The sequence below is a fragment of the Acinonyx jubatus genome, chromosome B1 (genome assembly GCF_027475565.1).
Source record: "Acinonyx jubatus isolate Ajub_Pintada_27869175 chromosome B1, VMU_Ajub_asm_v1.0, whole genome shotgun sequence".
NCBI classification, from domain to species: Eukaryota; Metazoa; Chordata; class Mammalia; order Carnivora; family Felidae; genus Acinonyx; species Acinonyx jubatus.
Window position 1 is genome coordinate 110,841,172 of NC_069382.1, and position 21,513 is coordinate 110,862,684.

At 39.1% G+C, this 21,513-nt stretch overlaps 1 protein-coding gene across 1 annotated transcript in view; it reads right to left on the reverse strand.

The window, feature by feature from the left end:
* The window catches only part of EGF (epidermal growth factor), a 96,396-nt gene extending 75,574 nt beyond the window's left edge, over positions 1 to 20,822 (reverse strand). Inside the window, 1 exon segment of the mRNA XM_027062510.2 lies at positions 20,227 to 20,822. Coding sequence (XP_026918311.2) covers positions 20,227 to 20,353 — 127 coding nt within the window. The 5' untranslated portion in view covers positions 20,354 to 20,822.
* Positions 20,823 to 21,513: the final 691 nt, after the last annotated feature.

Genomic DNA, 21,513 nt, shown 5'->3' on the forward strand with positions numbered 1-21,513 from the left:
GGGCAAAGACCCACAGAACCTAGTTAGCACATAAATGATCCTAGCAATCAGATTAACAAAAAATCCTGGGCTTCTCTCAGGCCCATATGGCACCCTGCTCTCCCCACCACAGGCTTCCTGCTCTAAATCTGGAAACAGACTGCAGGTTCACAGGACAGACAGTGAAAAGGAAGCTCCAGGCCTTCAGGATTCAACAACACCATGCAGAAAGAAGGTAGATTTAAAGTGATGGACCTGATGACATAAGAAAGCTTGACACCTTTCACTGCTCCTACCATAAACCCCTAAGAAGAGTCATTTATTACTGCCTCTCAAGAGGCTGACTTGAGGGGCAACTTGGGTTTTATGAACCACAGAAAGTTTTATTTCATTCTAAAAGACTATCCCCATCTGTTTTGGTGGACAATCATAGCTTTTTTCTCAGCTTATTCATTAGTGTCAAAATTCAAGGCAGGTGAGAGAGAAACCAAGTGACCCAGAAATAATACATCCAGAAAGGGGAGCCAGAGAGGTGAATTTAAATCTTAATTCTGAAAGACAAGCCTAGGGGCCCAATTTTGCTTTCTGAAAAATGCGAATGAAGTTTGCCACCCTAGTCCCAGAGTGGTGGTAGACATGTGTCATCTAAAGCAGAAAATAGCCCCTACCTAACCCTCAATCCGATTCTCATCGTCAACCTTAAGAGGTCTTCCAGGTTCTCAGGATGGTAACTGGGACAAGAAGGTTCTGCAGATTTTTTTTTCAATAGGACTTCTCACCCTTTAATGTGCCATTACACTTTTTGATACTCCAAGAAGGCAGGTGGTGAGTATCACCAGAATAGCAATAGCCAACATCTTGGGTGTTATCTCTTAGGGTAGCACATTGAATGTATTGTTTCATTTAGTTGGATAACACCAGCAGGTGGGTTCTCAGTGTTTTCATTGTACAGAAGAAGAGACTGAAGTTGGGAGCAGTTAACGTTGACATAGTCACATGGCCAATAAGTAACAGATTAATTATTTATAAATAATAAAGCCATGTCTTTCTGATCACATAGTCTAGCTTTTAAACATCATGCTGTGCTGCTTATCTCTAACTGAATTTACCAAGAACTCTTACTAGTTAGGGTCTCATAGTTCAACTGTGTCAAGAAACCCACTTTGGGAAACACTGCTCTAGGCATGTTCACCCTAAGGCCAGATTCTCTGCATCCATGTTCCAGGAACTGGTTAGAAAATGGGTCTGTTTAACACAGGAGCCAAGAATACACAATGGAGAAAGGACAATCTCTTCAATAAATGGTGTTGGGAAAACTGGACAGCTACCATGCAAAAGAATGAAACCGGACTACTATTTATACCACACACAAAAATTAACTCAAAATAGATTAAAGACTTGAATGGAAGACCTGAAACCATAAAAGTCCTAGAAGAAAACATAGGTGGTAAGCTCCCAAACATTGATCTTAGTGCCATCTTTGCAATCTGACTCCAAAGGCAAGAGTAACAAAAGCAAAAATAAACAAATGGGACGACACCAAATAAACAGCTTCTGCACAGCAAAGAAAACCATCATCAAATAAGGCAACCTACTGAATGGGAGAAGATATTTGCAAACCATATATCTGATAAGGTGTAAATATGCAAAAATATAGAGAGAACTCCTACAACTCAAAAACACAACCAAAAAACCCTATTTAAAATTGAGGAGAGGGGCACCTGGGTGGCTCAGTTTGAGTGTCCAACTTTGGCTCAGATCATGATCTCACAGTCTGTGAGTTTGAGTGCCATGTCAGGCTCTGTGCTGACAGCTCAGAGCCTAGAGCCTGCTTCAGATTCTGTGTCTCTGTCTCTCTCTGCCCCTCTCCCACTCACAATCTGTCAGCCCCCACCTCAAAAATAAATAACATTTTAAAAAATGGGGAGAGAATCTGAGTCCACATTTCTCCAAACAAGACATAAATATGGCCAACAGACACATGAAAATATGCTCAACATCAGTAATTACTAGCGAAATGCAAATCAAAACCATGAGATAACACCTTACACCTGTCAGCAAATCAAACCATGTGATAACACTTTAACACAATTATCTTCTTTCACTACTTTAAGATAATGTTTCTCAAATTACAAGCCTAAACAAATAAACATTTGCCTGTAGATACATTCTGAGTATCCCTAGACAAATAGACAAAAACAATAAGAAATTAAAAAGTGTTGGATTCTAGATGCTTCCTGAGTCCAATTTCATTTTTCTTATTAATTCCACCCTGACCAACCAGTTAATCCTAAGCCCCAGCTGCACATATAGCTATATAAATATAGAGAAAAAATACTTCATGTAATTTCTTTGGAATATTGAAAGCAGATATGATGGAGTAATTAGGAAAAAATAATTAATTGGAAATTTTGTGTCATACTTTATCATCAAGGATAATAACAAATCACAGAAAATTATGGGTAAGATGATTGTGAGGACTTGGCTCATCCCAAGAAACTAACTTCAGATTTCTCTAAGCATCATTAAGCAATGGTGTTCACAAAGCAAAGGTGTTCTAAATGTCTCAGCTTATGGTATTGGGTGGAAAGTAACAGCTAGTATTTACTGGAAACTCACTAAGTCAAGTGTGAGTCTAAGGACCTTATATTGACTAATGTATTTAGTTGTCATAAAATCCTATGAGGTGAGTACTGGAAGCTCATATCAGCTACACAATTGAACCTTATTAACTTCAAAAGTTGAAGCCTAACACAACCTGCCAGGTATAGCCCATCGACTGAAACTGAGGGAGCGCTCTCATGCAAAATAAGACAACAGCAAGGTAACACTAGAACCACCTATCTACTGCTCCACTTTTTCCTGTGACAAGATCAATCCACATGTGTAATGCACCAACCACAATTCACTGTTTAAAATGTGTCCTTTGTTTAAAAAATGGCATTTCATCCTGTCTGTTGGAAGTAATAAAATGTAGTCATTTCCTATGCATCAACATAGCTTATGTGACAGAGGGATATCCATGCACAGTGTGCTTTTTTTTAGGTTTCTGTTCCAGAAGATAATCTATCAATATTTAAAGAAATTCACCTATCATCCTTTCTTTTTTTAATTGTGTGGGGGGGGGAGGAAGAGCACACAGGAGAGGGGCAGAGAGGGAGAGAGAGAATCCCTAGCAGGTTCCGCATTGCCAGCTCAGAGCCCAACGTGGGGCTTGATCCCACAAACTGTGACATCCTGACCTGAGCCAAAATCAAGAGTCAGATGCTTAACAAACTGAGCCACCCAGGCACCCCCATTGTTGGGTGCTTTTTAAATGCATTGAAATTTTAGATGGAAATTTTTCTTCACATATTCTTTTTTCTCCTTACATGAAATTGTTGCCAGGATTCATTAGAATAATCAAGAAATATAAGTTTTGGTTGGTTTTTCAAATTTGTTTTCCAAAACATAATAAACTTTTTGATCCACTCAGAGCTTTTAAAATTCTCAACAATGTTGCTTAAATCTAAAAGATCTATATTTCCACATACTGGGTAAATTAATGACAATAGCCTTTGCAGTTTCCCTGCAGACCAAGGAGAGGTTAAATTCCTTTCTGCTGAACATTCTATAGTAAACAGAACAACTGTATGCTTCAGAGGGAGGAAAACATATGAAGACTCCTGGTAGGTTCTAAACTCTGCATGTTTTTCAACCTCATAAGGGAAGGGTCCCAAATACACAGGATTGTTGTCAACAGCTATATGGTGCTGAGTGTGACTGATGTTCTGTAATTGATCTGTTTATAAAAGGATGCAACCTATGGAAGAAGAAAGACCCTTCTTCAAGCTTTTGAAATTTTAATCAGAAAAGTATTGAAATGAATAAAATAAAACACTATTTCTCAACTGCCACATCATGTGCTAAAGAACAAGGCAGCTGCCTTGATGTTGTTAGGACCGTCTGTATCCTAACAACCATCTACCCACAAAGAGAATCACCTTATGAATGGAAATCTACCCAAAAAGACAAAGCTGGTCTGTAGCACCCTGACAGGCTACTCTGGATGGAGGAAGAAAGTACTACTGTTCTCTGAGAGGCCTTTTCTATCCTGCCACTGGGAGGGGGCTTGCAAATAAATCAGCCCATACCATGAATCATTGTCATGGGGGTCTGCTGGCTCTCAAATGCCTTCACACTCACACAAATTCCAGCGTTCTAAGTATCCTGGGAAATACTTGGGAAACCCAGACACTGAGAGGCATTAGCATGGTTAGCCAGGCTTGGGAGAATCAGAAAACCAAGGTCATAAAGTGAAAACAGACACACACACCAATTCAAACTCCTGGCTTAGAAAGAAGGTCAAGAGGTGATGAGAGCAAAAGTTTCTGCCTAATATTTGGCTAAAACAACTGAAGTTTCCATACATTAACTAAATTCCAGCATCAAAGTGACATAGAGAAACTGAAGGACTCCATAAAAATCTGCTGTTTGCTCCTTTTCCTGCTTCTATTCTTGCTAGGACGGTCAGTTAAGCTCTTGCTTAACGCTCAGTTGGTTAAGCGTCTGACTCTTGATTTTGGCTCAGGTCATGATGTCACAGTTTGTGGCACTGAGCCCCACTGCACCCCCACTTTACATATGCCTCGTAGTACAAATAATGTATGTCCTCCTTGTAAGGAACAAGGAGTTAATGGTTTCTTTAGAGTCTACCAGCACATTAGATAACATCTAAGGAAGGACTGGGCGAGAATGACCGAGTGAAGCCATCCTGTGCATATTCCAGACCACCAGCACTAGACATCTTGACGCCAAGATCCCCTGGCTCCAAGGAATAAGCGACGTATGGAGGACTTATGGACCCTTTTCCTTGTTCTGACTAGATCCTGGATGCCTGGGAGGATATGTACACCAGGCCACAATCCTCAGTAAAAACCCCAGATCCAAGCAAAGATGAGACTATCTTTTTCCTTTCTGAGTCTCTTGGATGCTCTGTCTGTATTTGCACTCTTTCTATATCTTCAATAAACTCTGCTCTCATGCCGTCCCAGCTCATGTTTGATTTCTATCCTGCATGTAGACTCTCTTGGCCGGTCCTGTAGGAACGCCTCTGGGTCCTTGGACCCAGCCTGCCTACACCAAAAGGAAACATTTGAATTGAAGGTGTTCAGGACAGGGCCCCTCAAGAATGTGCCACTTTGGCATGCGGATTATTTTGAGCTGAAGGCACTTGAGACCCTATGGGCTTAAGAGGAAATTTTGCCCCTTCCTTAACTACATAGAAGAATCTAAATTGGGGGCCCTTCCCAGAATAAGAGTTATTAACAGAAAGAAATTTTACCTGAATGATCCATCTGCATGGCAGGGCAATCATCTAATTACCAAATATCTGCTCTTCTTATCACCCTGTGAATAACATTCCTTTTCTGAAAGTCCCAAACCCCTACCCGTTTTTAGTTCAGAATGATACATATACTTCATTTTGCCTATTGTTCATGGCGATGTGGATTCCCCATACATATACTTACTAAATTCTATTTTCTCCTATTAATCTGTCTCATGTCAACTTGATTCTTAGTCCAGCTAGAAGGACCTTTTAGGGGACAGGAATTCTTTTTTTTTTTTAAACCATATGTTTCATTTCAAAAAATATATCAGGTTCTTTTCCAAAGAACATATACTTGAAATTTTTGGAATATTGGAATTTCACAGTTTTACAAAATTCAGGAACTGTCAACTTTCTTCCTCTCTTAATGGTCAGTTTATGTTCCTTATTTTTTTCTTCCAAGATTTTATTTAAATTCAAGTTAGTTAACATATAGTATAGTATTGCTTTCAGGAGAATTTAGTGATTCATTGCTTACATATAGCACCCAGGGCTCATCCCAACAAGTGTCTTCCTTAATGCCCATCACCCATCTAGCCCATCCCCCACCCACTTCCCCTCCAGCAACCCTCATTTTGTTCTCTATATTTAACAGTCACTTATGGTTTGCCTCCCTGTTTTTATCTTATTTTAGTTTTCCTTCCCTTCCCTATCTTCATCTGTTTTGTTTCTCAAATTTCACATATGAGTGAAATCATACAGTATTTGTCAGTCTCTGACTGACTTACTTCACTTAGCATAATACACTCTAGTTCCATCCACATCGTTGCAAAAGATTTCATTCTTGATGGCTGATGTTCCATTCAACTTTTATGTCACATCTTCTTTATTCATCAGTCAGTGGACATTTGTGCTCTTTCCATAATTTGGCTATTGTTGTTGATAATGCTGCTGTAAACACTGGGGTGCAGGTACCCCTTTTAATCAGTATTTTTATACCCTATGGGTAAAGACCTAGTACTGAAATTGCTGGGTCATAAGGTAGTTCTATTTTTAACTATTTGTGGAACCTCCATACTGTTTTCCAGAGTGGCTGCACCAGTTTGCATTCCCACCAGCAGTGTAAGAAGGACTGAAATGGTGGCATGCAATACCAGTATTTATAAACACTATTATTAATAAAGAATTTCTACAAAATGAACCTGCATTCTTGGTTCACCTAACATGCAAGTAATAGCTCCTTCACAATGAGTAGTACTACCATTTTGGATGAAAGTATTGACCTTTGGGCAAGAAGTAAATAGACACTGGAGGAAACTATGTTCCAATGCTTCAGGTTTTTGTTGTGCTGTTGTTGTTGTTCCTGCTGATTTCTCAAAGTTAATTCTAATTCTAACATTAGAGACTATAACAAAACATTGATTAACATAACATTTATAACGGAACATTTTGTTCCCTAACTCTAGGATTTCTCAGATTTGGAGTAAAAATTAAAACTGAACTAAACACTGAACTGCTTCATGAAATTTGAAAATTTCTTGAATAATGTTTAGAAATTCCTTGACAGAAAGTATGTTCTTTAAAATTGATCTGGACATTCTGAAAAAGCTCTCCAATGTAATAGTTTCCAGTTGTTGAGGTTAGCTAATGTTTTTTGTTTGTTCATAACAAGTTTATAAAACTATCTTATTAAAATAATTGCTAAAATATCTTAGTTTGAGTAATTTATATGTATTGGAAAGTTGCTAGTATCCTCTACTATAATCAAAGTGACTTAACTTTTTGTTTAAGAATATTGCACAGACCTGGGAGGGTTTACTTTTTAGGTAAGAAATACGTGTTACCTTTTATCTGAGGTCCAGTATTTGATTTTGTAACAGCATAAATTAATCTAAATAAATTAGTACAACAAAATCTACAAATAAATGATAAAAATAAGAGATGATATATACTAATTGATTCACAATCCAAACTATTTGATTCTCCTACTATAGTAGTTCCCCCTTATCTACAAGAAATACATCCATGACCCTCAGTGGATGCCTGAAACATCAGATAGTACTCAACCCTAAATAAACTATGTTTTTCCTTATAATAAAAATTATGATAAAGTTTACTTTATAAATTAGGCACAGTAAGAGATTAAAAACAATAATTAATAGGGGTGCCTGGGTGGCTCAGTCGATTAAACATTTGATTCTTGGTTTCAGCTCAGGTCATAATCTCATGCTCATGTGTTCAAGCCCCACATTGGGCTCTATGCTGGTGGCACAAAGCCTGCTTGGGATTCTCTCTTTCCCTCTCTCACCACCCCTCCCCTACTCACTCTCTCTCTCTTTCAAAATAAATAAACTTAAAAAATAATTAATAATAAAATAGAGCAATTATAACAATATACAGCAATAAAAGTTATATAGAATATTGTCTCTCAAAATATCTTATTGTACCATACTTACCCTTCTTATGATGTGACATGATAAAATGCCTATGTGATAAGATGAAGTGAGATGAATGATAAGCATTGTGATGTAGTTTAGGCTACTATTGACCTTCTGACCTTATGTCAGGAGAATCATCTGCTTCCAGATGACTGCACAAGACTGAAACCACAGAAAGCAAATCCGTGGGTAAGTGGGGACTACTATACTAAACCACTAACTGGGAAATATTCTGCCTCCCTTAACCTTGACCACCAGTGCCTCTCATCTGAGCTTCTCTACCTCTGGTCACACCACTGTAGGAGCACAGTGCTCTGGAAGTCTCTCCTACCTGCCACTTATTACATTACTTCATCTGAAACAGGATTGGCCTTTTTCTCATTTTCCTCAGCACAAGTGAGATCAATCTCTAATTCTTAATAAGACCCTCTTTAAAAACTGGAAATAACAGGAAAGAAGAACAACCCCTAGAGGAGCTTCCAATCACTGGTCAAGGCCAGACCCATGAAGGTCTCTTTTGAAGTCAGTACCCTGCCTCACTTCTGACTTGGCCAAAGAAATGACACTCTTCAACCCTGGAATTCCAGAACCCTGAAAGAGTCTGAGAGTCCAGGAAAATGTCTCCTCTCCAGGTAGTATTCCCACCTGGGACCTACCTCTAAGAATCTTCACTTCTGTCTCAAAATTAACATTCTCCTACTGTGGAAAGAAAAGAGGAAGAAAAAATGGTTCAAAACTTGTGGTCAGAATGTATTTTCTGAGAAACAGTTATTTTGTTTATTAAAACACTTCATTATGCTATTTAGTAGTTTATTTTTTTCTATTATTTAAAAAGGGAGGCCCAGGATATGATCAGAAAACAGACTTGAAGGGGCAGCTGGGTGCCTCAGCTGGTTGAGTGTCCAACTCTTGATTTCAGCTCAGGTGATGATCACAGGGTCATGGGATCGAGCCCTGCATCAGGCTTCATGATAAGCATGCAGTTTGCTTAAGATTCTCTCTCTCCCCCTGCCTTTCTCCCCCACTAGCACTCTATCTAAAATAAAAAATAGAAAAAATAAAACAGAGTTGGAGGAAGAAGAATTCTAAAATATTCTGCATAAACAAATGGAAGTGAAAAGAAAGACAGGGTAGCAATACTTGTATCAAAAAAATAGGCTTTAAAACAGAGACTGTAGGTATGCCTGGGTGGCTCAGTCAGTTGGGCATCCAACTTTGGCTCAGGTCATGATCTCATGGTCCATGAGTTCAAGCCCCGTGTCAGGCTCTGTGCTGAAAGCTCAGAGCCTGGAGCCTGCTTTGGAATCTGTGTCTCCCTCTCTCTCTGCCCCTCCCCTGCTCATGCTCTGTCTCTCTCTCACAAAAATAAACATTAAAAAAATATTTTAAACAGAGACCATAACAAAAGAAGGACACTATATAATCATAGAGGGAACAATCCAACAAGATACAACAATTGTAATTATTTATGCACCCAACATGATAGCCACAAATACATAAAACAGCTAATAACAAACATAAATGAAGTAATCAATAGTAACATAATAATAGTAGGGGACTTCAACATCTTAATTACATCAATGCTAGATCACCCAAATAGGAAATCAATAAGGAAACAATAGTTTTGAATGACTAGATGGATCTAACATTGTATCCTAAGACAGCAGAATACACATTCTTTTCTAAGTGCACCTGAATATTCTCCAGAAGAGATCACACATTAGGCCATAAAACAAATCTCAACAAATTCAAAAAGATCAGAATCATATTATATATCTTTTCCAACCATAATGCTATGAGACTAAAAGTCAACCACAAAGAAAAAGTCTGGAAAGAACACAAATACATGGAAGTTCAATAGCATGCTACTAAACAATGAATGATCACCTAGGAAATCAAAGATGAGATTAAAAAAAAATACACGGAACAAATAAAAATAAAAATACAAGAGTCCAAAATCTTTGGGATGCAGCAAAAGCTGTTCTAACAGGGAAGATTACAACACTACAGGCCTACCTCAAGAAACAAGAAAAATCTCCACAAACAGCCTAAACTTACACCTAAAGGAGCTACAAAAAGAAGAGCAAACAAAATCCCAAACCAGTAAAAAGAAGTAAATGATAAAAATTAGAGCATAAATAAACAAAACAGAACTAAAAAAAATAATAGAACAGATAAATGAAACCAGGAGCTAGTTCTTTGAAAAGATCAATAAAATTGACAAGCTTCTAGCCAGACTTATAAAAAAAAAAAAAAAAAAAAAAAAAAAACAGAGAGAGAGAGAGGATTTAAATAAACAAAATCAGAAATGAAAGAGGAGAAATAACAACCAACACCAGAGAAATACAGGAGTTATAGGAGGATGTTGTGAAAAATTATATGCCAAAATATTGGACAACTTAAAGAAATGAATAAGCTATTAAAAACATATAATCTCCGGGGCACGTAGGTGTCTCAGTCTGTCAAACATCCAACTTCGGCTCAGGTCATGTCTCATGGTTCATGGGTTTGAGGCCCATATCGCACTCTGTGCTCACAGCTCGGAGCCTGGAGCCTACTTCGGATTCTGTGACTCCCTCTCTCTCTGCCCCTCCCCTGCTCATGCTCTGTCTCTCTCTCAAAAATAAATAAACATTAAATATATACATATATTTATATAACCTCTAAAACTGAATCAGGAAGAAATAGAAAATTTCAATGGACTGATTACCAGCAATGAAGTTGAGGCAGTAATCAAAAAAACTCCCAAGAAACAGAAGTCCAGGACTGGACGGCTTCACAGGTGAATTCTACCAAACATTTAAAGAGTTAATACCTATTCTCAAATTATTACATACAATAGAAGAGGAAGGAAAGCTTCCAAATTCAATCTATGAGGCCAGCATTACCCTGATACTAACAACAGATAAAGACACTACAAAAAAGAGAACTACAGGCCAATTTCTCTAATGAACATAGATGCAAAAATACTCAACAAAATATTAGCAAACTGAATTCAAACAATACATTAAAAAAATCATTCACCACGATCAAATGATTTATTCCTGGGATGCAAGGGTGGTTTAATATTCACAAATAAATCAATCAATGAGATACATCACATCAACAAGAGAAAGAACAAAAACCATATGATCATTTCAATAGGTGCAGAAAAAGCATTTGACAAAGTACAACATCCATTCATGATAAAAACCCTCAACAAAGTAGGTTTAGTGGGAACATACCTCAGCATAATAAAGGTCATATATGAAAAACCCACAGCTAACGAAAAACTGAGGACTTTTTCCCTAAGATCAGGAACAAGACAAGGATGTCCACTCTCACTATTTTTTTCTACATAGTTTTGAAAGTCCTAGCAACAGCAATCCAAAAAAATAAAGGGCATCCAAATTGGTAAGGAAGAAGTAAAACTTTCGTTATTTACAGATAACATGATAGTGTATAAAGAAAACCCTGAAGGCTCCACCAAAAAATTCTAGAACTGATAAAAGAATTCAGTAAAGTCACAGGATATAAAATCAATATACAGAAATCTATTGCAATTTCTATACACTAATAATGAAGTAGCAGAAAGAAAAATTAAGAAAACAATCCCATTTACAATCACACCAAAAAGATTAAAATACCTAGGAATAAACTTAACCAAGGAAGTAGAAGACCTGTACTCTGAAAACTATAAAACATTGATAAAAGAAATTGACGATGACACAAACAAATGGAAAGATGTTCCATGCTCATGGATTGAAAGAACAAACATTGTTAAAATGTTCATACTATCCAAAGCAGATTTAATGCAATCCCTATCAAAATACTAACAGCATTTTTCACAGAACTAAAGCAAATAATCCTAAAATTTGAGTGGAATCACAAAAGCCCAAATAGCCAAATCTTGAAAAAGAACAACAAAACTGGAGGTATTACAATCCCAGATTTCAAGATATACTACAAAATTATAGTATACAAAACTGTAGTAATCAAAACAGTATGGTACTGGCACAAAAACAGACAGATAAATCAATAGAACAGAACAGAGAGCCCAGAAATAAACCCATGATTATATGGTCAACAATCTTTGACAAAGGAGGCTAGAACATGCAATGGGGGGGGAAAAAAGCAGTATCTTCAACAAATGATTGTGGGAAAACTAAACAGCTACATGCAAAAGAATGAAACTGGACCACTTTCTTACATCATACACAAAAATAAACTCAAAATGGATCAAAGACCTAAACGTGAGACCAGAAACCATAAAAATCATAGAAAAGAACATAGACAGTAATTTGTCTGACATCAGCTATCGAAACATTTTTCTAGATATGTCTCCTGAGGCAAGGGAAACAAAACCAAAACTAAACTATTGGGGGCACCTGGGCAGCTCAGTAGGTTAAGCATCCAACTTTGGGTCACATCATGATCCTCTGGTCTGTGAGTTCGAGCCCCGCGTCAGGCTCTGTGCTATCGGAACAGTTCAGAGCCTGGAGCCTGTTTCAGATTCTGTGTCTCCCTCTCAGCCCCTTCCCCACTCACGCTCTCTCTCTCTCTCTCTCTCTCAAAAAATAAACATTTAAAAATAAATAAATAAATAAATAGATAGATAAATAAAAATTTAAAAAATAAACTATTGGGACTACATCAAAAGAAAAAGCTTCTGCACGGTAGAAGAAACAATAAACAAAACAAAAAGACAACCTACTGAATGGGTAAAAATATTTGCAAATGACATATCCAATAAGGGGTTAGTATCCAAAATATATAAAGCACCTACATAACTGAACATCAAAAAAAAAAAAAAAAAACCACCAAATAATCCAATTAAAAATGGGCAGAAGACATGAACAGACATTTCTCCAAAGAAAGACATTTCTCCAAAGAAATACATACAGATGTCCAGAAGACACATAAAAAGATGTTCAACATCATTCATCATGCAAATCAAAACTACAATGAGATATCACCTCATACATATCAGAATGGCTAAAATCAAAATCACAAGAAACAAGTGTTGGAGAGGATGTGGAGAAAAAAGAACCCTTGTGCACTGTTGGTAATGCAAACTGCTGCAACCACTCTGGAAAGTAGTATGAAGGTTCCTCAAAAAGTTAAAAATAGAACTACCCTATGATCCAGTGATCACACACTGATGCGTATTTACCCAAAATATACAGAAACACTAATTCAAAGAGATACATGCATCCCTATGTTTATTGCAGCATTATTTACAATAGCCAAATTATAGAAGCAACCTAAGTGTCCATCAACAGATGAATGGATAAAAAAGAAGTGGTGTGTGTGTATGTGTGTATATACATACTAAGAAATACTACACATACATACTAAGGAATATTAGTCATAAAAAAGAATGGAATCTTGCCATTTGCAACAACACAGATAGATCTAGATGGTATAATGCAAAGTGAAATAAGTCAGTCAGTGAAAGACAAATATATGAATTGATCATATGTGATATTTACAAAATAAAACAAATGAACAAAGGAAAAAAGAGAAAAAAAAAAAGACTCTTAACTATAGAGAACAAATTGGTGGTTACCAGAGGGGAAGTGTGGGGGGAGAATGGATGAAACAGATGAAGAGGATTAAGAGTACACTTATCAAGTGGCTCCTGAGTGGCTCAGTCAGTTGGGTGTCCAACTTCGGCTCAGGTCATAATCTCACGGTTCATGTGTTCGAGCCCCACTCTGGGCTCTGTGCTGACAGCACAGGGCCTGGAGCCCACTTCGAGTTCTGTGTGTCTCCCTCTCACTCTGGCCCTCTCCTGCTCTCATTCTGTCTGTCTGTCTCTCTCTCATAACTAAGTAAATGTTAAAAATAATTTCTAGGGGCGCCTGGGTGGCTCAGTCAGTTGAGCGTCCGACTTCAGCTCAGGTCACGATCTCACGGCTTGTGAGTTCGAGCCCCACGTCAGGCTCTGGGCTGATGGCTCAGAGCCTGGAGCCTGCTTCCGATTCTGTGTCTCCCTCTCTCTCTGCCCCTCCCCCATTCATGCTCTGTCTCTCTCTGTCTCAAAAATAAATAAACATTAAAAAAAAATTTTTTTAATAAATTCTAGGGGCGCCTGGGTGGCTTGGTCGGTTGGGCGTCCGACTTCGGCTCAGGTCATGATCTTACGGTCCGTGAGTTCGAGCCCTGCATCGGGCTCTGTGCTGACAGCTCAGAGCCTGGAGCCTGTTTCGGATTCTGTGTCTCCCTCTCTCTCTGCTCCTCCCCTGTTCATGCTCTCTCTCTGTCTCAAAAATAAATAAATGTTTAAAAAATTAAAAAATAATAATAAAAATAAATTCTAAAAAAAAGTACACTCAGCATGATAAGCACTGAGTAATACACAGAATTGTTGAATCACTATATTGTACACCTGAAACTAATATAACACTGCATGTTCACTATATTGGAAATACAAATGAAGTAAATAAATAAAATGTTCATAAGGATTAAGAAGGCCTTAATAGATTTACCTAATAGATTAAGGAAAGAGGGCTAGATACAGATCACACAACCCAGGGAGAAAGAGGGGCCAGCTACCATCGTGGAAGGCTAATGCCAAGAAAAAGAGATGAGTGGTAAGTCTTTGCCACAGAGAATAATCACTTACCATTCAAGAACTAGAATGAAAAACATCTTGTTTTGTTTAATGTGCTGGATCAGGGTGTGGCTAGAACTTTTCGCCGAAAGCCTTTAGTTAAAAGTCTGCACCCTTATGACTTATATGTGAGAAATAAAACAGGTTAACGTCCAGTGTGAGGTGATGGAGTGTGGGAAAGAGTCAGCACGTGAGAGAAGTGAGGCCCAGAGTAGATGAGTAATTCAGTGGAAGGACCAGAGGGAACAGAGCCTTACATGCCACATCACTGTCCCCAAGTCCAGGAACCCTCCAAGATAAAGGGAGGAGACACTGGGTTTCCCCTAACATAGGATGTTAGAATAGGATATTTTTCTTGAACAACTGAAAACATAGTGACCTCAGCAGATCATAGAGCTTTGGAATATCAGAAACTCCAGCCCATCCTTAGAGATGTGGTATGGCCTTCTGGTCCTTTTGAAAGAATCTCAGCACAGCCCTGCTGCCTTTTTATTTCTTCTCTTATACACTCTGAGAAAAGTCATTCACTATGAATAAGTCCCCTGTACTTGAAAACGAAATTAGCAATCCTTTTGTTTCTCTCTTCATACCTAAGTGAACACAGATTAGTGAAAAAAGATAAAGCATTTGTTCCATCATGTTATTACTTCTCTAGAACAGTCTTCCCCATGTAGGATGTGTACTACTTAGAGACTGGATGAAGATTCACTATTGTGTGGAAAGGAAATATTAGAAATATTATGTGTTGTGTAATGTTCATAGTTGTAGTTCTCCATAGCATGTAAGTAACTGACAAACAGACATCCTGAGAGCATATGCCCACATTTTAATCGTTTTCTTGATGGGACTGAATTGGAGACTATTGATGTTAGAAAGAAAGAAAGAAAGAAAGAAAGAAAGAAAGAAAGGAAGGAAGGAAGGAAGGAAGGAAGGAAGGAAGGAAGGAAGGAAGGAAGGAAGGAAGGAAGGGAGAAAGAAAGAAAGAAAGAAAGAAAGAAAGAAAGAAAGAAAGAAAGAAAGAAAGAAAGAACCATTCATTCACTCTAAATAAGAAATGATCTCAAGTGGATTTTCATGAAGGCAAATTTGTAGCTGGTAAAACCAGATCCTGAATTTACATGAGCCAACTTACTAGTCCATTTACTTTTAATGGGAGACAATTACTTGCTGTCTCCTGAACACAAGCAAAGAATTCCCACCTTCCAACTTCTAAACTGAATGTCGAATATTTGGACAACCCAACTTGCCCCAAAATGTAAATTCGTTTAAATAATTATTTTATCATTTCTTTATATGCCCTCAACAACTTTAAAAATCTTAGAGAAGGGACGGCTGGCTGGCTAGTCAGAGGAGTGTCTGACTCTTGACTTCAAGGTCATGAGTTCGAGCCCCACATTGGGTATAGAGATTACTTAAAAATAAAATCTTTTTAAAAAATCTTAGAGAAATTGCTTCCAAATATAAGAAAAAAATATGCAAGAATTTAAATAATCATTTTCAGGGTGCCTGGGTGGCTCAGTGGGTTAAGCACTGGACTCTTGATTTCAGCTCAGTTCATGATCTCACGGTTCAGGGGTTCAAACCCTGCATCAAGCTCTGTGCTGACAGTGCTAAGCCTGCTTAGGATTCTCCCTCACGCTCTCTTTCTGCCCCTCCCCTACTCATACTCTCTTTCTCTCAAAATAAATAAATAAACTTTAAAAAATTAAAATAATCATTATCAAGTGGCTTGTTTTCGCTACTGTTATAAAAAATAAAATTATTACTGGTAAGAAATCTAACAAGCAGAAAGACAAGCACTGGAACTGTAGTTCCACAAGGGCACTAACTCAAAACAGGTTGAAATGTTTTCATATTTTTAACAACCATTTCTCCTGATTACAAAAATATGTTATAAATGTTGAAATTATTTTGACTACATTTTTAAATGTAAAACTATCAAGTTTTTCAATGTGACATTTTTCTGTGTACAAAAAAAAATTCAAGGGGCGTCTGGGTGGCTCAGTCGGTTAAGTGTCCGACTTCGGCTCAGGTCGTGATCTCGCGGTCCGTGAGTTCAAGCCCCGCGTCGGGCTCTGTGCTGACAGCTCAGAACCTGGAGCCTGCTTCTGATTCTGTGTCTCCCTCTCTCTCTGACCCTCCCCCCATTCATGCTCTCTGTCTCAAAAATAAATAAAAATTTAAAAAAAAATCAATTATTGTAGATGAAACTAAGCCATAGTTAGAAAATACTACTACTATCACCACCAATAAAAATAATCTCGAGAACAATAAAAATATTAATAGCAGCTAAGACTCATGGAGTGCTAATTATGTGCCAGGCTCTGTTTTATGCACTTCATATGTATTAATTTAGTGGTCCTGAACTCAGGCTGCCCATTATGGCCATTAGAATTGCCAAGGGAGAATAACAAAGAAAACGATGGCTGGATTTCACCCGCAAAAGAGACTCTGACCCAGATGGACTAGAATAATAACCTGGACATTGGTGAATGTAATGTGCGGCCAGCATTGAAAACAAATACATTAACACAATCCCGAGAACAATCCTGGAAGGAGAGAGTAATTATCTCTGTTTTGCAGCAAAGAAAATGAGACACATGATACACAAGCAACAGGATTTGAACCCCAGTCTATCTCCAAAACTTGAGTTTTTTACCACTAAGCTCTACTACCGCTCAAAAAAGCACAAACCACTTAGTACTTGAGGGTGTGGTTTCATTCACATGGTATGCAGAAAAGATCATTTCTATAATTTTTTTGCTGTTAGATTAAAAAAAAACTTTGGGGCTGTCTGAGTGGCTCAGTCAGTTAAGTGTCCAACTTTCGATTTTAGTTCAAGTCAGTATCTCATGTTTTGCGGGTTCAAGCCCAGTGCTGTCAGCACTGGAGCCTGCTTGGGATTCACTCTCTTCCCCGCCCCACTCTTGCTCGTACACTCTCCCACTCTCTCTCTCTCTCCTCTCTCTCTCTCTCTCAAGATAAATAAATAAATAAACTTAAAAAAAAACTTTTGCATAACCTTGGCTGTAAAAACAAACAAGGCTGTGATCCTGGAATTACTCTGCTTTGCACATGACTGGAAAGCTGAGCAAGCCTTAGCCAGTGCTGAAATCGGGGATTTCACTGTTTACTAAGCGTGATCTCCCCGGTTGGCTAACTTGGTGTCCCAGGATCCCTCCTGCAGTCAGCTGTCTCAGGGTTGGCCTGTACTTCTTCCTCACCCTTTATTTACCAAGAAAGTTCAAATAAATAATACAGGTACACACAGCAAACAGGAAAAGTTTCTTTTTTCAGCTGATATTTCCCCTCCAGGGCAAATAGGCTTGAAAGTTCAGAAGCCATTTGCCAGCAGTTTTCCTCATTGCACTCTTCACCTATTCTAGCTCAAATAGAGGCTAATAAAATACTCATTTAGTTTAAAAAAAAAAAGGCAGGAGGGGTAGTGGGGAATGAGAAGAAAACCCAATGCTGTGTTACCAAGAGGTTTATCTGGCTACCAGTCACATGAGTGACAACCTTGCATAAAGTAACCTGAATCTTGTCAGACCACAAAGCATTCTTCCTGCTGGCCAGAGGTGGCCTGTCTCGATGCCAAAGGCAAGAAATAAGGTGAGTAGAATTTAGTTGGGAGAAAAAAAATAGATGATAGCACTCTATCTATTTACAGAGGAGAAATACTACCCTCTGAAATGCCGGGGGGCACAGGGTGTGACCCAGGCAATTATCAGCTAACATGAGATGTGGAGTGTAAGGTAGGGAGGTTACACCAGTGACTTGGCAAGGAACAAGAGAGCAGAGGCAGAGTCACAAAGTGGCATCCAGACCTTCCACACTCTGTGGGGTCTGTGCCACTGTTCAAATAAGGCATCTCATGGTATGATTCGATCAAGGTGTTTTAGACAAGAGGACATGTACTAAGCACAATCCACAGCCCTCTGTGCTAGGTGTATGTCAGTGTCATCTCATGTGACCCTCACAACAATCCTGAAAGGGGGGTATTATTATTTCCCAGCAACATTCCAGTAGTAAACAGGTAGAATGGATTTGAAATGAGGTACATTGGCTTTTAAAACCTTCCACTCTGTGGCACACTATCTCTACCCTGGGCTTCAGGTTTATTTGGTGCAACCAGTCTTAGTGAAGGCACTTCTGAGCCACCAGCAGGGAGGAGCACAAGGCAGAAGCTCCTTTGCTGGCAGGAATCGGGTTGTTCCCTAAGACTCTAAAGCTATGTGTAACAGTTCATTTCTGTAATTTTTTTGCTTTCTCGGGTTCTGCTTCTTGACTGGCTCCTACCATCTCCCCTCACATCCTAGGCAGATGGCAATGCCCGCCCCTGGTCACGTGCCAACTACTCTCAGAAAATTCTCCCACCCCAGAGAGGCTCCAGTCCACTTGACATAATTGTCCCAAAGCTTTTATTTCTGCTCCAACAGCTGAGTAATCAGTTCATGGGGTCATTTGGCCTTTTGTCACCCCCTTTTTGTAGCTATTCTCTGGGACTATATGATTAGCAGGTCAGGGAGAGACTTCTCATTCATTCAGGAAGAATGTATAGAGTATATACTATCAAGGGGGAAATGTTCTAGGTGCTGGAGACATAGAGATCACTAGAATTCAGTCCTTCCTTCCAGTGCCCTAGGGCTCTGCTCACTTGTTACAATGAGTACTGCCTGGAGACAGAGTCCCGAATTCTGAGCAAGAGCACCTGATTTCCTCATCTGTAACTTCCTTCATGGGAGAGCCAGGGCAGGAGCCCAAAGTCGGCAGTTTGACTCAGAATTGTTCTCTTTATTCCAATTATTTGGTGCTGTCTTCTAGAGACTTCTGGTCTGAGAACTGTACTGTGTTTCCTTCACCCTACCTCTTTTTGGGAGCCAGACCCCTTTACAAAAGGTCAGGATGACAGGATAGGTATGTTAGGGCAGTCAGTGCCCTCTGATGAATGGAAACGGCTGCTCTGTTTGAGCAGCAGTTTGGAGACATACCCAAGGAATAAATAAAATGAATCGACAGTAAGAGAGGGTGAGAGAGGAAGAGTAAGATGGGGAGAGAGGGAGAGAGGAAGAAGTGGAGGAGGCACAGGGGAGAAGGAAAGAAGAGAAAGGGGGAAGAAGAAGAGGAAGGAGGGGGAGAGAGATTTTTCAGGCAAAGTCCTTAGGCAGGATTGGTATTTGCATTCAGTAAAAGTCCTATTTCTCCTTGATTAAAAACCCACTTAATATCAGAGGGGGTGTGGCATATTTATTCACTGTTATTTCTTAGCAGTGCTCAAAGTTACAATGCACCTGTTACTAGAACACTGAAGTTGCCGTCAGAGATCCAGAAAGGGCAGGAGAGGGGAGGGAGGGGAGGAGATTTAACGTGAAACTTGGCTTAACTTTCACAATTTCAGAATTACATTTGTTCCCTATTCCCTTCCCATTTTTCACTGTTTGTTTTTTGTTTTGTTTTGTTTTGTTTTTTAGCAAATTCTGAGTTCTTACACAAAGTTATCAGAAAGGATCTTTTTTTCCTTTATGGCTTACATAGAAACAGTTTCAAAAAAAAAAAAAACTCCATCTATTTCCTCAGCTTCCAATATAAAGCTAACCAATTGAGTATTACTCTTCATGTCAGAATAAAGACAGAGGTTTACATGAAATGCTCAGCTAGTTATAAATGAGAACATATTCCCTCACACACGTAAGAACAGTTCGGGAGCTGTGAATTTTTATAGTTGGTAGCAGATTACCTCTAACAACCAGGAAGGAAATATACATGCATTAGAAAACAAAAATTAAGCCAATATATACACCCAAAGACAAATCAGAAAAACATATCCAAGTATACAAAACAGAATGAACAGGTATTTGAAGGCAGTTTCTGGGAAGATGTGAATGCCTTTTCATGAGATTACTTACCCACACAAGTAGAATTCCCCTTTCCTGAGGAAGAGCCTTCAGAACAGTCCCAGCCTTGCAGTACTGAGAGACTAACAAAACTAAATTTAAAAACTACTGGCAACAGAATGATAAGGGAGAGCAGCATAATCTTGATGGGCTTGAACTTTCAATAGAAAATAACTTGACTTTGTTCGAGCATAGCCCGGGCAAAGTCAGTCCGTCTGACCCCAAGCGTGTCCCCCTGGGTTGGCCTGCAGCCCTGGGGCATCTTTTAATCCGCTGTTTTGCTGTAGTCCTCCAGTTCTGTCTCCTTCAACTCAAGACAGCCTGAAAGGGACACTCCAGGAAAGATTTCTTTCTCTATGTTTTTGGGAAGTCCAAGTCCCTAAGAAATGCCTGACACCTTTATGACAAATTTCGCAGTTGAACAGCCACACTCTGGAAGCCTGCAGCTGACTTCGCTATGATAGGCAGAGCAGTGTAGGCAACGGCTAGAGAGAGAGAAAAGGAAAGAAGTGATGGAAAGTTCCAACAACGACCCTTGATGAGGCTGAAGGGAGAAATACAGAGACAGGATTGCTCCCCAAACAGTTTCTCTTTATGAAAAGTAGAATGACTCCCTTTCCTTTTTAAAGCCCTTTTGGCTCCACCTCCTCTCTCCCTTAGTGACACTTGAGTGAGCCTCTGTTTGCAAATGTGAATGTGGGCAATTCCACGCTACAGGAAAGCAGGGACGGCTGCCAGAGAGGAGATAACTGGCTACTCACCATAAATATTCCGGGCAGAACTAGGGAGAGAGCAGTTAGGGGGCTGTGGAGTTGCTCCCAGTGTCTTGGAGGTACCTGCAAATAGTGACTAGGCTTTAATGTCTTGAAGGATAGAAACAAAGTTAATTTTTTTTTGTAATGTTTATTTTTCAGAGAGAGAGAGAGAGAGTGAGCAGGGGAGGGGCAGAGAGAGAGGAAGACACAGAATCTGAAGCAGGTTCCAAGCTCCAAGCCCAACACAGGGCTTGAACATGCAGACTGTGAGCTCATGACCTGAGCCAAAGTCGGCGCTCAACCGACTGAGCATAATGGAAACAAAGTTAAACCATGCCGACGGTGGTGAACAGCAGTGCCAATAATTCAGACTTAGGAGTAATTGATCATTCACAGGAGCAATATTAGAGCACAATGTCAACACCAGTGCACATTCCTGGAACTTAATCGTTTTTTCTCTCCTGTATATTTTATAGCGGAATTTGAAAGATTATTCTTTCCAAATCAAAGGGAAATCCCTGAAGCCAAATGAAGAGATACAGTA